At 42.9% G+C, this 12,862-nt stretch overlaps 1 protein-coding gene across 1 annotated transcript in view; it reads left to right on the forward strand.

Moving 5' to 3' along the window:
• The window catches only part of RYBP (RING1 and YY1 binding protein), a 72,457-nt gene extending 60,183 nt beyond the window's left edge, over nt 1-12,274 (forward strand). Inside the window, exons 3-5 of the mRNA XM_081245564.1 lie at nt 9,770-9,946; nt 10,041-10,136; nt 10,574-12,274. Of these exons, the coding sequence (XP_081101690.1) occupies nt 9,770-9,946; nt 10,041-10,136; nt 10,574-10,826 (526 nt within the window). The 3' untranslated portion in view covers nt 10,827-12,274. The remainder of the gene's footprint in view (nt 1-9,769; nt 9,947-10,040; nt 10,137-10,573) is intronic.
• The last annotated feature ends 588 nt before the right edge of the window (nt 12,275-12,862 follow it).

Consider the following 12,862-nt stretch of genomic DNA (forward strand, 5'->3'; position numbering starts at 1 on the left):
CTGTAGTCACCGCAGCTACTGTAATTCTCACACTGCCTCAAGCGTGGCAGCGATCCTAACACTGCTCAGAAGAAATCCTCAGCCAGCAAAACACCTTTCCAGTCTTAACACCAGTCTTTTACTGTAGAATAAAATTTGTACTGAAAATTTGGAATGGCAGCTATCAGAAAGAAATGCAGTTAGCCATCTTCAAAGAAGGTCCATTTTGAAAACAATTTAGGAAGCATTTTTCTTCACATGATGTCAACTAGTCCATTCTTTGTCAGTGGATTTACTTTTGGAGAAATGCTGTGAGAGGTCTAAAGGGCATATTTATTATGGGACATTTACTTTAAATATTTGAATGGCCACAATGAAATTCTGTTATTTTAGGCACCACAGGGGAGAGGAAATGGAAGGAAGCCAGATTTATAGTCTATGGTTGAAATACTTTAAGCCTTGTTCTTGAAAGTTGTGCTTGTGTTTAGGAAGCTTAAATTTTTTTCTTTATCTTTGAAATGTTTTCTTAAGCTGCATTTGGAGGTGATGCTGCTTTTCATGGTGGTGGGTTTTTTTTGTTGTTTTTTGTTTGTTTTTTTGCAGTTTTGTTGAGCAAGAATTTAAGCTTGAGTTGTTCTAGAAGTTGTCTTCTGAAGAAAACCTCTTCTTTCTTTACCTGTGATGAAGCAGCAAACTTGCACAGTAAAATATTTGTCATGGTCCTAGGGTAGCAGCTCTCAAGCTTTTTGGTCAGAGGATCTCTTGCACTGTTTAAAATTATTATGGACCCCAAGTAGCTTTTGCTCATGTTGGCTATACCTGTAGATACTTTCCACATCAGAAATTAAAACTGAGCAATGTTTAGAACACAGGAATATACAAACATACATTTCATTAGCTCTCAGAGCAGTGATGTCACATGGAGGTAATTATTATAGAAATAGTTTTTGCCTTGTAGACCCTCCTCAAAGGGTCTTGAATACCCCCAGGAGTCTCTGGACCACACTCTGAGAACCATCCTGGACTAGGCTCTCTCTCCATTGCTGCCAGCTTCGTTTATAAAATAAGGGTTTTGTTTTCAAGAGCCTCAACCACTTGTAGCTCCTTTCACTTTCTGAACATATGTTCCAGAGTTGCAGAAAAGTTACAGTGCCGACAGTTACTGGTGCTCAAGCACTTTTTAAGTAAGTGTGTTTTCAGAGCATAAGAGACATTTGAATACAATGATAATTTTGAATCTGTAGTAGAACATTTCAGATTCTGCTGTTAAGGATGCTTATGTTAGTTCTCTTGGAGCCAGTTATTTCTAACCAAGTTGTATCTGGTGAGTTTGTGCAATACCATATATAGTATTGTAAAATTGAAGTCCGGTAGCCTCCCCTAAAGGTATTCTCTTTTAAAAGGAATATCTGCAAAACCAAAATTCTGTCTGAAGTAATGCAGAAAAAAACTGACAGCTAAGTCAGTGAGGATCCTTAGTGCTGCCTTTGCTACCAGAGGGCATGATTAACTTAGGACACTAAGCTACATGAGGGATTTCTGTCTCTAGAACCATTTCCATAGGGCAGAGCTTACCAGCTTCTTTCATTTGTAAATATTTCCATTGGCCTCCCTACGTCTGTGGAAGGGTAGTCGATGCATCTACAGCTGGAAAAGTTAGTGCTTTGAAATGTAGATACTACTTTTAAGGGGAATTATTTTGTGGAATATCTGCATGTTCTGTGTACATGTACTGTGACGAGCTAAGAGACCTTTACCTCCTTTAATCTTGATTTCAGCCCTGTTATATTAGGTGTGGCCCCATTTCCATTTTGAGTAATTTACCCAAGCTCGATAGCAGAGTCTGGATAAAGTCCAAAGGCTGTCCTAACTCCAAAGTCCGTACTCTCCCTATTTACCTGTGAAGGTGAGGATGGAGAGGTAAGTGGAATAAAGGGGATGGCTTGACTTTTTTTTTTTTTTAATTTGATAGTTGGAGTCCGAATTAAGGAGGAAATTTTAGTTTTCTGGTACAAGGCAGAGTGGTTTTCCTGAGTCAAGGATGTATATTGGTGGGAAAGAGTAACCTAGAAGATGAACTCAGACCCCTTTGGGCCACCCAGTGGCTCATTCTAGAAGATTTGAGAAATTTCATGAAAACAGGTGTTTACATGAGAGGCCAAAGAACTATGCAAGAAGAGATACTATTTGGGGAGCAGAGAGAATTTAATAATGCCACACAGTGTATGATTGTAGCAGTGAAGGTCACAAGGTCATAGAAGTTTCGTATTACCCTGGTGTAGCGTGGCCTGACTCTGTGGCAACAGCAGCTCTGGGGAAGGAAGGCCATGAGTATTCATCTTTCCAAAGCAAAGCCAGCTAGGTCTGAGTAATGTTGGACTGAGCCTAAATCAGCAAGCTGAAAGAGCATCCTGGTCCCTGGGACTGACCACTAGTACAAGGTCTTGTGTTTCCTGCGTCAGGGAAGAATTTGACTGGAGCTCCTTTTGTGGTTTCATCCCGTAACTGAATAGATGAGTATTTGTCCGTTGGTCTCTTAAGATAATCGGCCCTTTAAAATAGTGGCAAAGTAAGTGCTTACCTAGAAACTCCCTAGCAACTTATTTACGAAACTAGGTTATCTGCCATATTTCCTCCTCTGTTATTCTTCATTGGGCTGGATTGACTCACCTGGGTGATTCTTAGTAATAACTGTACTATAACAGTGAATCAAACATGAAAAGGTACAGAAATATTCATTAGATTAAAACCCTTTGTTACAAAACTCTCCGCCTAGCATGGTACACCTGAAAGACTACCAGACTGATTGTCTCTGGTGTAGTTGTAAATCCTCTCTCTCTCTTTAAGCTGAGAATACTAGTGGTTGTGTGCCATACCTTGTGGAGTTGTTGAGGGTACAGCGAGGCAGTAGTTGTTAACATACACGTAGAGGTGGAGGGAAGAGCCCTCAAGTAGCCTGAGGACTTCAGCTCTGTGCTACCTGTGCGTGCCTGGAGTTTAAAAGAAGTCTTGTCTCACCCTTTGAGATCTCATGGTCATTGATGTTGGAGCCAGAATCCTGACTTCTGTGTTCTGTTCACAGCATTTCTCCTCTGCTTTATCTTTGGCATGTAACTTACAATGGGTCAGCAGCGGGTGGGTAAAACGAACAGAAAGCGAGTTGTTCTCCTAGGGCCTCTTTTCTGTTGCACTCACCAAAGCCAGGAGCCAGTGGTGTGTGGTTGGCAGTGTTGCTGGGACAGACCCTGGATCTTAACACTTACATGGCCTTGGAGCTAAATACAGGCATTAGCTGGTGTGAAAATGGATTCGCAGCTTCTTTTAACTTGGAATACATATTGTATGCAGACAAAGATCAGATTTATTTACCCTCATTTTGGCTTTAACAGGTACTTCTGCAAAGAAAAAAAGTTGTGCAGTTTATAACGCATTTTACACGTTTGGCCCACCCGCTTCCCTGAGGTTGTATTTACTATTCCCATTTCATTTTCAAAATATTTTAGTCGGTAAGGGCTGTGCAGAGTACTCTGCTGTGTTCCCAGCTGGTGTGTGTTTGTGTGCGTGCGTGCGCGCGTGTATCGGGGGCTCAGTAATACAGAAGTTCAGTCATTGGTGGGGAGGTAAGATGCATCCTAGTTAGTCCAGTGCGCATGTGTAGAATAACCTTTGGAGTGGAGGGACGGGGAAATGGGTCATGTGGAGAAGTCTCCTTTTAATTACAGAGCCATGATGTGATCTCTCATAAAGACTCGTGGGCTCCTGGTAGAGTGAGCTAAATGGACAGGCATTTCCAGAGTAGTTCGATCCTGGAAATTGCTGATTTTTCAACCAACAGATTGCCAAGGCAAGGAAGGGCTTGGTGGGGGAGGTAAAGGCAATGGCAGAACTCAAGGGCAGTGTCAGTTAACTTAGCAAAGATGTTTTGTAAGTTGCAGGGTACTTTTTTTTTTTCTTAATGGTTAAGTTGATTGTCTGATTTCAGAGCCTTTAGGGTATTTTAACTGAAAATGGAGTTCCGTAAGTGGACAAAACACACAAATGTTAGTTTAGGAAGAGCTGAACATAATCAAGGAAAAAAAAAAAAGATTTGTTATTGCTCTTTGTTGCCTGAACTACGAGAAGATGGCTTTGTCCTGCTTCTCATTGTGGGAGCTGAGATACAGAAAAGCGCGTGAGAAATGATCACAGATCTCAGGTTCCCCTGAGCACACAGTGGAGAAGCAAAGTGTTGTACGGGGGAAACATATGGTTTGCCCATGTTCCCCCAAAGCAGTCCAGGAAGTTAGCTTGTTTTTTGCTCTCATTTGTGTTCATGTGTGCTCGAACTCTGAAATTTTTCTTTTTCAAAAATGAAGGACGTCCCTAGAAAAAGATTTGCTTCACTTTATGGAATCAGCTCTTCTCTGAAATATTAGCTGTTCAAATGCAAATAAATAGACAAGATTTCCTGATGATGTCTATTACTGAAATGTCACAGCAGATTTTCCTTTGTAAACTCTATTGGAAAAGCAACAATAAAGGTATGAAACAATTTTCAGAAGCCTAAAAATTTTTTATTAAAAAAATACAGTTTTGAAGAAGATAGGAAAAAACTTTTGTTGGCAAACGTACTTATAAAGGAAACCAGGCCCCATGTTATATACTGTATAGTATTTCTGGTCAAATAGGGCTTTTTGTTTGTTTGTTTTTGTTAGTGGTGATTAATGGGCTTTGAGGTGTAGTCACCAAAAGCAGTAAGCCATGTTCTTTGATCTAATGTTTTCCCCTGTATTGGGAAAGCTGTTAATTGCTTGTTTAAGATTTGTTAGTTGGGAAACTTCGGTAATTTTGGAGAACCCCCGACTCTCAGCTCCATGTTGAAGAATTGACGTCCTGCAATATGCTGGAAATTGTGCCCATTAAGCGAACTATATACAGTGTGTTGTATGACACTTAAAAGACTGCATTGAGCAGTGTAAATCTGTGGGAAGTAATATTTCTCACTGATCAGCAGTGTTAAATATCATGATAAGGGTTCATTCCTTACAGGAAATGTTAAAAGACATTGGAAAACATACTTTGCCATCTCCTCTCCCTGTGCCCTTTTCTCTCCCCTTAAGGACAACCAAGTAGTCCTCTTCCTACCCCAGTGAAGATGGCGGGGCTAACGAGAGTGCTGGAATTCTTGGGCAGGTATCTGTTGAAACCGTAGCTTGAGTTGACCTGAGTCTTCCATCTCTAGTACCCTGTGCCCCCTCCCCGCCCCCTGACACACACACATGGTGGGGAGACTCATTTGAAGTTACTTTCATAAGAGGAGTGTGTGGGGACTTCCCTGGTGGCGCAGTGGTTAAGAATCCACCTGCCAGTGCAGAGGTCACAGGTTCGATCCCTGATCCGGGAAGATCCCACACGCCTTGGAGCAACTAAGCCCGTGCACCACAACCACTGAGCCTGCGCTCTAGAGCCCGTGTGCCACAACTACTGAAGCCCGCGCGCCTAGAACCCGTGCTCCGCAACAAGAGAAGCCACCACAATGAGAAGCCCGTGCCCCGCAACAGAGTAGTCCCCGCTCGCTGCAACTAGAGAAAGCCCGCGTGCAGCAACGAAGACCCAACACAGAGCCAAAAATAAATTAACTAAATAAATAAATAAGAAGAGTCTTTGAAAAGTTCAGGTGGATCTGGGTTAAAAAACCGCAGTTTAAAAATCCCAGTTTAGCCACTTACTGTGAACCTTAGACAAGGTTCTTGATCTTTCTGCTTTCAGTCTCCTTAACTGGTAAAACAGAGACAATCAGTTCTGCTGTGGAGAATGCTGTGCTGACTCTGGCTTCGTAGCCTGCCTGTCCTGTGCTGGCTGTGAGGTGGTCCTGGCCTGCTGCTCGACAGCAGTTCACAGCATCTAAGCTGGAGAGTGCGGCCGGCTGGGGTGCGGCGTGCGTGGCTCTCCGTGGAGGTGGCATGTTCCCATCCTCATGCCGTCAGAGTGCGCCGGCCTGGGAATAAGTAGGGGACGGATGGCAGGAGCTGCCACAGCAGTTCTGGCAGGGTGGCACCTTTGGAGGGTCTCCCACCGATGACCCTTCTCATTTCTTCACCTTCTCCAAAGGTATGCATTGTGTTCAGCAGCAGTGCACCATTTCAAAATGAATTCGGTGCATTTCCCCACCTCACCCCGTTCCCTGATCCGAGAAGGACTGTGGGGTTTGTTGGGGGAACTAGTTTGAAAAAACCACTCTAATAATTAAAATAATGAATTCCCACCTGTTGGTGAGGGTTTTTTGTGGGGAAGGAGCAAGTGATGATGGAAGAATTACTAGGTTGTTATTTGAGGACATTGAGAACACAGAGGTACTTGTGAAACAACACAGGTGCTTTTAGCAGACATCCCATATTTCTTGGTAATAATCTGATCCCAGTGAGCCTTGGGTCCTTTTCATTTGTGAAGTTTCAGTTTGGTTGCCCATTAGAGAGGAGGAACATTTCTTTCACTGTTCTAGTCAGACATCATTTTCTTAGGAACAAGTGAGGACATCCGCGCGGTTGTGCACACGTGCTGCATTTGAGGAGTTGCAGCTTATGTTACCGTGTGTGTGTGTGTGTGTATGTATACTGTCCTACAGATGCTGGATTGTGGTGCATGCACTGAAGAATTCTGAGGGTTTGCTTACCCTGCTGAAATGCTAGAGAGTGGTCGTCCGCGGGAGGAGTACGAGACAGGCACCTGGCCTGTTGCCCACGCTGTGCCCATGGCCTCGGCGAGCCGCCTGTGAGAGGATAATCCATCTTGGGTCAGCACGGCATCTGGGTGCTTGAGAGCTGCTTGCAGGTGCATCAAGCGCCTGCCATTAGGGGCTGTTTGTGAGACGAGGGTGTGACTTCCTTTCCTCTCTGCTCTTCCCTACCTCTCTGTTCTGCTGGTAGCGCCAGCTGCTCACCAGCCCAGGCACCACTTCTGATGTCCATCGTTTCAGGCTCTCTCCTCTGACCTTTCCCTCCCATATTCTGCCAGTAATCCCCCAGTACCTAGCATCCCTCCCATCTCAGAAGAAAGCGTCTCTGTTCCTTTCCCAGTGCTTTGCTTTTTTTTTTTTAATTTTATTTTTTATTTACTTTTTTATACAGCAGGTTCTTATTAGTCATCAGTTTTTTACACATCAGTGTATACATGTCAATCCCAATCCCAGCATGTTTCTTGATTGTATTCTTTCTCTCCTTTGCCCCATGGCTAACCCCTCTCTTCTGCCTGCCTTCAGTCTTTCTCCCTCTTCAGCGTACAACATGATTGAAGCCTCCCGTTCCCAAGGAAATCTCCTCAAACCCTGCTGACCCCTTTCTGCAGTGGCAGGGCTGTCCTTTACCTCAGCACCACAATTCTCAAAAGGGTTCCTGTTGGCTGCCTCTAGATTATTCCTCTGACATCCTGTAGTCCCTTCCTCTTTGCAGCCCTGATTGCGTGTGGCTTGCTCTCCTGAAAGTCGGCAGTTGACTTCTTGATCACCAAAGCTTGGGCCCTTTTCTCAGTCCTTATGCTACTTTGTCTTTCTCTGAAATTTTCGTTTATTCTTTATTCATCCAGTAGGTAATTTTATTGGGTACCTGGTACTGTGTTGAATGCCACAGTGAGAAGGATGATTAAGACACGGTCATGCCATTCAGGAGTGTACATTTGATTGGCAGTTACAGTGCGGTGTGCCAGCTGACATCATAGAACTCTGTAGGACATGCTGGAGTGAGACAGTCCCCCTAACTCAGACTGGCTGGGCCTGGTGATGGGCTGGGAGTGGTTTCTCTGGGGCAAGCGTCTGGTGTGCCACGTGCAGTTGGTTCTTCTTGCTGTTGCAGGTGGTCTTGGACTGGTGTCCAGTTGTCCTCTCTTGTCAGACTTCCATGCAGTGAGGTACACATACTGGCTTAATTGAAAGTCTCCCTCAAGGTGTAGTTTTTCATAAAGTTTTATTTAGTTAGTTTTCACTTGGCTGAGTTATTTCATTTTGACACCTGAGTATTGGTTAGTATATGACAATTTGTTTAAACTCTGATTTAAACTGCTTGGTAATCCCTGTAGACAGCTGGTCTGTTTGTGTTCCCTGTGAGTACTTGTGAAATAGTTTGTAGTGGTGATTATCTTCTCTGTAAGTATTAACAGGTACACTTCCTCTTTGAAAGAGGAGAATGTGTTAGAATGGCTGCTGCTGCCTTTGTTAGAACCTGTGAAAAAAGAATGTTACCTTTCACCTTTCACTTCAGGGATGGGGGGTTTAGAGTATTAAGTACCTTCCTCCCTTTGTCTCGGGGCACTTCACATCTTTGAATCCCTTGCTCAGTGGCATGTGAGGCTGCTTGTGGTCCAGCCTGAGGTGACCGTACCCGTAGTGGGCTTCGTCGTATGCCGCCGTAACCAAGGCCTGTGTTTGCTGGAGACCGATAGGAAACTTGCTCTGGGATTGCTCCTTTGTTGGTGTGTTTTCTTCAAAGCCACACTGTTGTGGAACCAGCACTGAGACACTCAGAACAAACCCGGTGACTTCCCCTAGCAGGCTGGCCTCGATGAAGTCAGGGAGTCGGTGTCTGTCCCTTCCTTGTCCTGTATTTCTTCTTCGCCACATCACACCTCCTCCCAAGAGGTGCTTCAGTAACTGTGCTTAACTTAGGAGCCAGCGTGTCCTGTACCTAGCAACTCTTTTTGTTTGTTTTCTTGAAAAAAAAAATGGCGGAATTATTTAAGAAAGAAACTTCTGTTTTGATTTTCGTAGGCTTTTTTTTTTTTTTTTGATTTTTTTCCCCATTTCCCTTCTTCCACCACTGGCTCTCTCATTGATGAGGCAGACCTTGTCTGTCCAGTTATTCTTCTCTGGCCAGTGCCTCCATCGTTGGGAACAGAGGGGGATGTAGGGTCTGAAGGGGATCATTACATCTTGGCAGGTGGTTGCTTCACCTCATTAATGACCCACTTAGATATGTGTTTTCTACCTTGTACTTGGAGAATTTATTATATTGTAAATGTCGATCTAGATGCTAATGTCTTTGAAAATTAATATTGTATAGAAGTAGTGCCTAGGTTTTCCTTTCTCCCTTTGCCATTTGGGTCCGAATGGTCATGCATTGTGAGAAGCATTTGGCACCGTTTAGAATTTGTAAACAATAGTGCTAAGAGCCAGTGTCAGTTGGAGACTGGTGCAGACACAGTGGTTGATGGCACAATGAATGTATCACTTGTCTGAGATTTTTTTATAGTGACTTTGTCTTCACCCCCTTGGAAGCTCGTATGAACCACAGTTACCTTTTATTGCTCGATACGTGTTGTCTGTGCCAGTCACAGAGCAGCAGGGGAGCAGACCAAGTCGGAATAATTAGATTGAGGAGTGAATGTCACACTTCTAATTTCATTCTCTTTTCAAGGGATTACCAGTGTCCATTTAATAAAATGAGATTAACCCTCTGCAGCAGGAGTATTTGAAAGCTGTCAGTCAGTATAATCTTGACAGCTCAAAAGCAGCAGTGTTCTCAGCACTCTTAGAAGCAGCGTCATGTTTTATTGGCTGAAAGTCTTGACTGCACAGGGATGTGTATGTTTGTGTGAGCGCGTGTGTTTATGTCATTAAAGGTGGATGTACGGAGAGTGGATTTGAAAGAGGAAAAGTTTTATGGACTTAACCATACTATCTGGAAATAATAAACACCATATAATTTACTTTGAGTTGCCGGATACCAGTAATAAAATACCTAAAAATTATGAGACCAAAATTTTAAAATTAAAGAAACAGTTAAAAAGTAAATAATGAGGCATCTTTTCTTGAATGTTTTAGAAAACCTCGGATCAATTCTCAGCTGGTGGCCCAGCAAGTGGCCCAACAGTATGCCACTCCACCACCCCCTAAAAAGGAGAAGAAGGAGAAGGTTGAAAAGCAAGACAAAGAGAAACCCGAGAAAGATAAAGAAATTAGTCCTAGTGTTACCAAGAAAAATACCAACAAAAAAACAAAGTAAGTTCTTGGGTAACTCCGTACAGCACTATATTATTTTGCAGGTGAATCAAAGATGTCTTTTAAATGCCTCTTTTTCTGTCTCCCCATTTAGACCAAAGTCCGATATTCTGAAAGATCCTCCTAGTGAAGCAAACAGTATACAGTCTGCAAATGCTACAAAGACCAGTGAAACGAATCACACCTCAAGGTATTTGAAACTAGAGTGAAATACCACGTCGCTGCCCTGATTCACATGCTCATAATCGAGTCGGGGTGGTTTGGTGCTTGTGGGGGTTTGTAGGCTAAGAAGGGGTGGGGTGAAGAGCTGGTGGGGGGGGGACTGTTAACTTTCAAAGTACATGCACATAGATATGAGCTGCTTTTATATCACTGAGTCCAAAACAGGAGAAAGGTAAATTGATCATAATTTTGCAGTGGTCTGAAGCTTTGCTAAGTGATGGCGGTTTCGTTCTTGCTATGCTTAGTCGGCAGATTTGGTAGTAAGCGCTGGTATCCGTGCTGGCATTTTAGATTCAGTGCCACAGCGACATACAGTCTGTGTGTGTGGCGGGATGATGTTGGGCCAGAAGTCCTTTGCATCCGTAGCCTATTTCACGGGCTCTTCCCCTGTGGTGTTGCTTTCAGGCCCCGGCTGAAAAATGTGGACAGGAGCACCGCACAGCAGTTGGCAGTAACTGTGGGCAACGTCACCGTCATTATCACAGACTTTAAGGAAAAGACTCGCTCCTCCTCGACCTCGTCATCCACAGTGACCTCCAGTGCAGGGTCAGAACAGCAGAACCAGAGCAGCTCGGGGTCGGAGAGCACAGACAAGGGTTCCTCCCGTTCCTCCACGCCAAAGGGCGACATGTCAGCAGTAAATGATGAGTCTTTCTGAAATTGCACATGGAGTTGTGAAAACTATGAATCAGGGTATGAAATTCACATCTTCCACCTGCCCATGCCGCTTGCACCCCTGGAGAATCTTCTGTGGACATCGACCTCTTAGTGATGCTGCCAGGATAATTTCTGCTTGCCATGGGCATCTGGCCCCCAAGGAATTTCGCACCCTGACGATTACTCTTGACACTTTTATGTATTCCATTGTTTTATATGATTTTCCTAACAATCATTTATAATTGGATGTGCTCCTGAATCTACTTTTTATATAAAAAAAAATCTGCTGTGCACAATTTTCCATGTACATTACAACTGGTTTTTGTTTTTGTTTTGTTGGGGGGGAGTGGGGTGGGAGGGGGAGGGAGCTTTTATTTATTGTGTTCACAGACTCCATCCTTTCAGCATATCCTTTTAAGTTTAGTTCTTTCTTCCAGTTATACTATGTACTATCAGTTTTGATATAACTATATATATATAAATATAAAATTATATATAAAGGGTTATTTGAAACCAATCCATGGCAACGCTGGTGCTTGATACACTGTGAAGTGAATACAACATTGAACAGTTACAGATCTGGGACGGTCCCTTCTATGAAAGTGCTGAAATTAAGTTAAAATCAGTCTTACGTGAAGTATGTTCCAACCCACGTGGGAACTTGACTCTCTCATCTGTCTAAAGAGTACTGGACGATAGAAAAATATATATTTTTTAAACAATGTGATCTCAAATTAAAGACTGCTCCAGATAGCCTGCATTTGCGATGGAATAACTGACAAATCACAAGTGGTTTAGTTGGGAGGGCTTTGATCAGTCAAAAGTAATGAAACTAGCTCCAGAATGCCAAGTATTCGTGTAAATTACGGTTACATGTTAACATTGCTGTTCTTACATAAGCATTCATGAAAATATGGTATTCTGTAACTCGAATTCCATCCATTTTCCAGACCTCTAGTCATGTCTGAGGTAAATTGATAAATTGTCTCTTAGTTTTAGGATTCAGACTGTGTAACCTGTATTTTTGGTCCATACAAGAAGCAAATCCCTGTCTCCACTTTGCATGTGGCGTTTTGTTTAATGGAACTTTGTTTGCCTCACTTCCCCTCGTTTCCCTTACCCTACCCATTCAGTTGTGAGAATTCTTTTTCTTGCTTAAAATCTAGTCTTGTTGTTTTACTGAACAAAGGTTATCAACCAGTACATCCAGTCCCCACATGGAGCTTTTCAGTGTTGGGAGACAGTGTCTCAGTTCCCTGCTGTGGGAAGGAACTCAGTGGTGAATAAATGGTTGAAGTGCTGGCAGCCAGAGTTGCAGGGAAAGCTCCTACTTCCTGCGAGCCTGTGATCTTTTTCTTCTTCAACATAAAGATAGCTTGAGTAAACTCTCTTTTAAAAAAGATTCTTTTCACTGTCTCTTTTTTAAAACTGTCTTGCAAAAACAAACAAGGGGGGAAAAAAAGACCGCTAATACGAATCCACCCCTCCTCATTTAAAAAATGTTCTGTTTTGCTTTGTTTAGATTTAGGGTCTGTCTTCTCTTTGACTCTTACATTCATATCCGCAGAGTTCATAGACTTGAGAGTCATTTCAAGCACGGGAACTTGATGTCACCTTCCTTATTTGACGGTACTTCCGGGAGGGCAGCAGATTAGTAATGAAACACCACATTTTGGTGTGAAAAACCTGGTTTGCTTAAGAATAGAAGTAACTTCTGTCTATGGAGGCAACAAGTAAACAGAAAAATTAACAGCTTGATTTGAGTAGCCAACAGGAAGGCTCCTTTCACATTTACATTAAAACTATTCCTTAGTCACTAATGTACCATCATTTAAATTCTGTTCTTAAAGGTATAGATGATAAAGCAGTGCCATTTGTTGCTGTGGTCCCATTCTCAAATGCATGGACAATGTTCCCCCTCTTTTTAAAATACTGCTTGTATCTGGGATGCAAGCTATACTTACCTTTTTAAATACATTTTTAAAGTATTTATTAATGAACCAAAGGAAATCAGATGCTTTCTATAAGCATCAGGAT

This window comes from Mesoplodon bidens (genome assembly GCF_964165515.1).
Source record: "Mesoplodon bidens genome assembly, chromosome: 10".
Classification (NCBI taxonomy): domain Eukaryota; kingdom Metazoa; phylum Chordata; class Mammalia; order Artiodactyla; family Ziphiidae; genus Mesoplodon; species Mesoplodon bidens.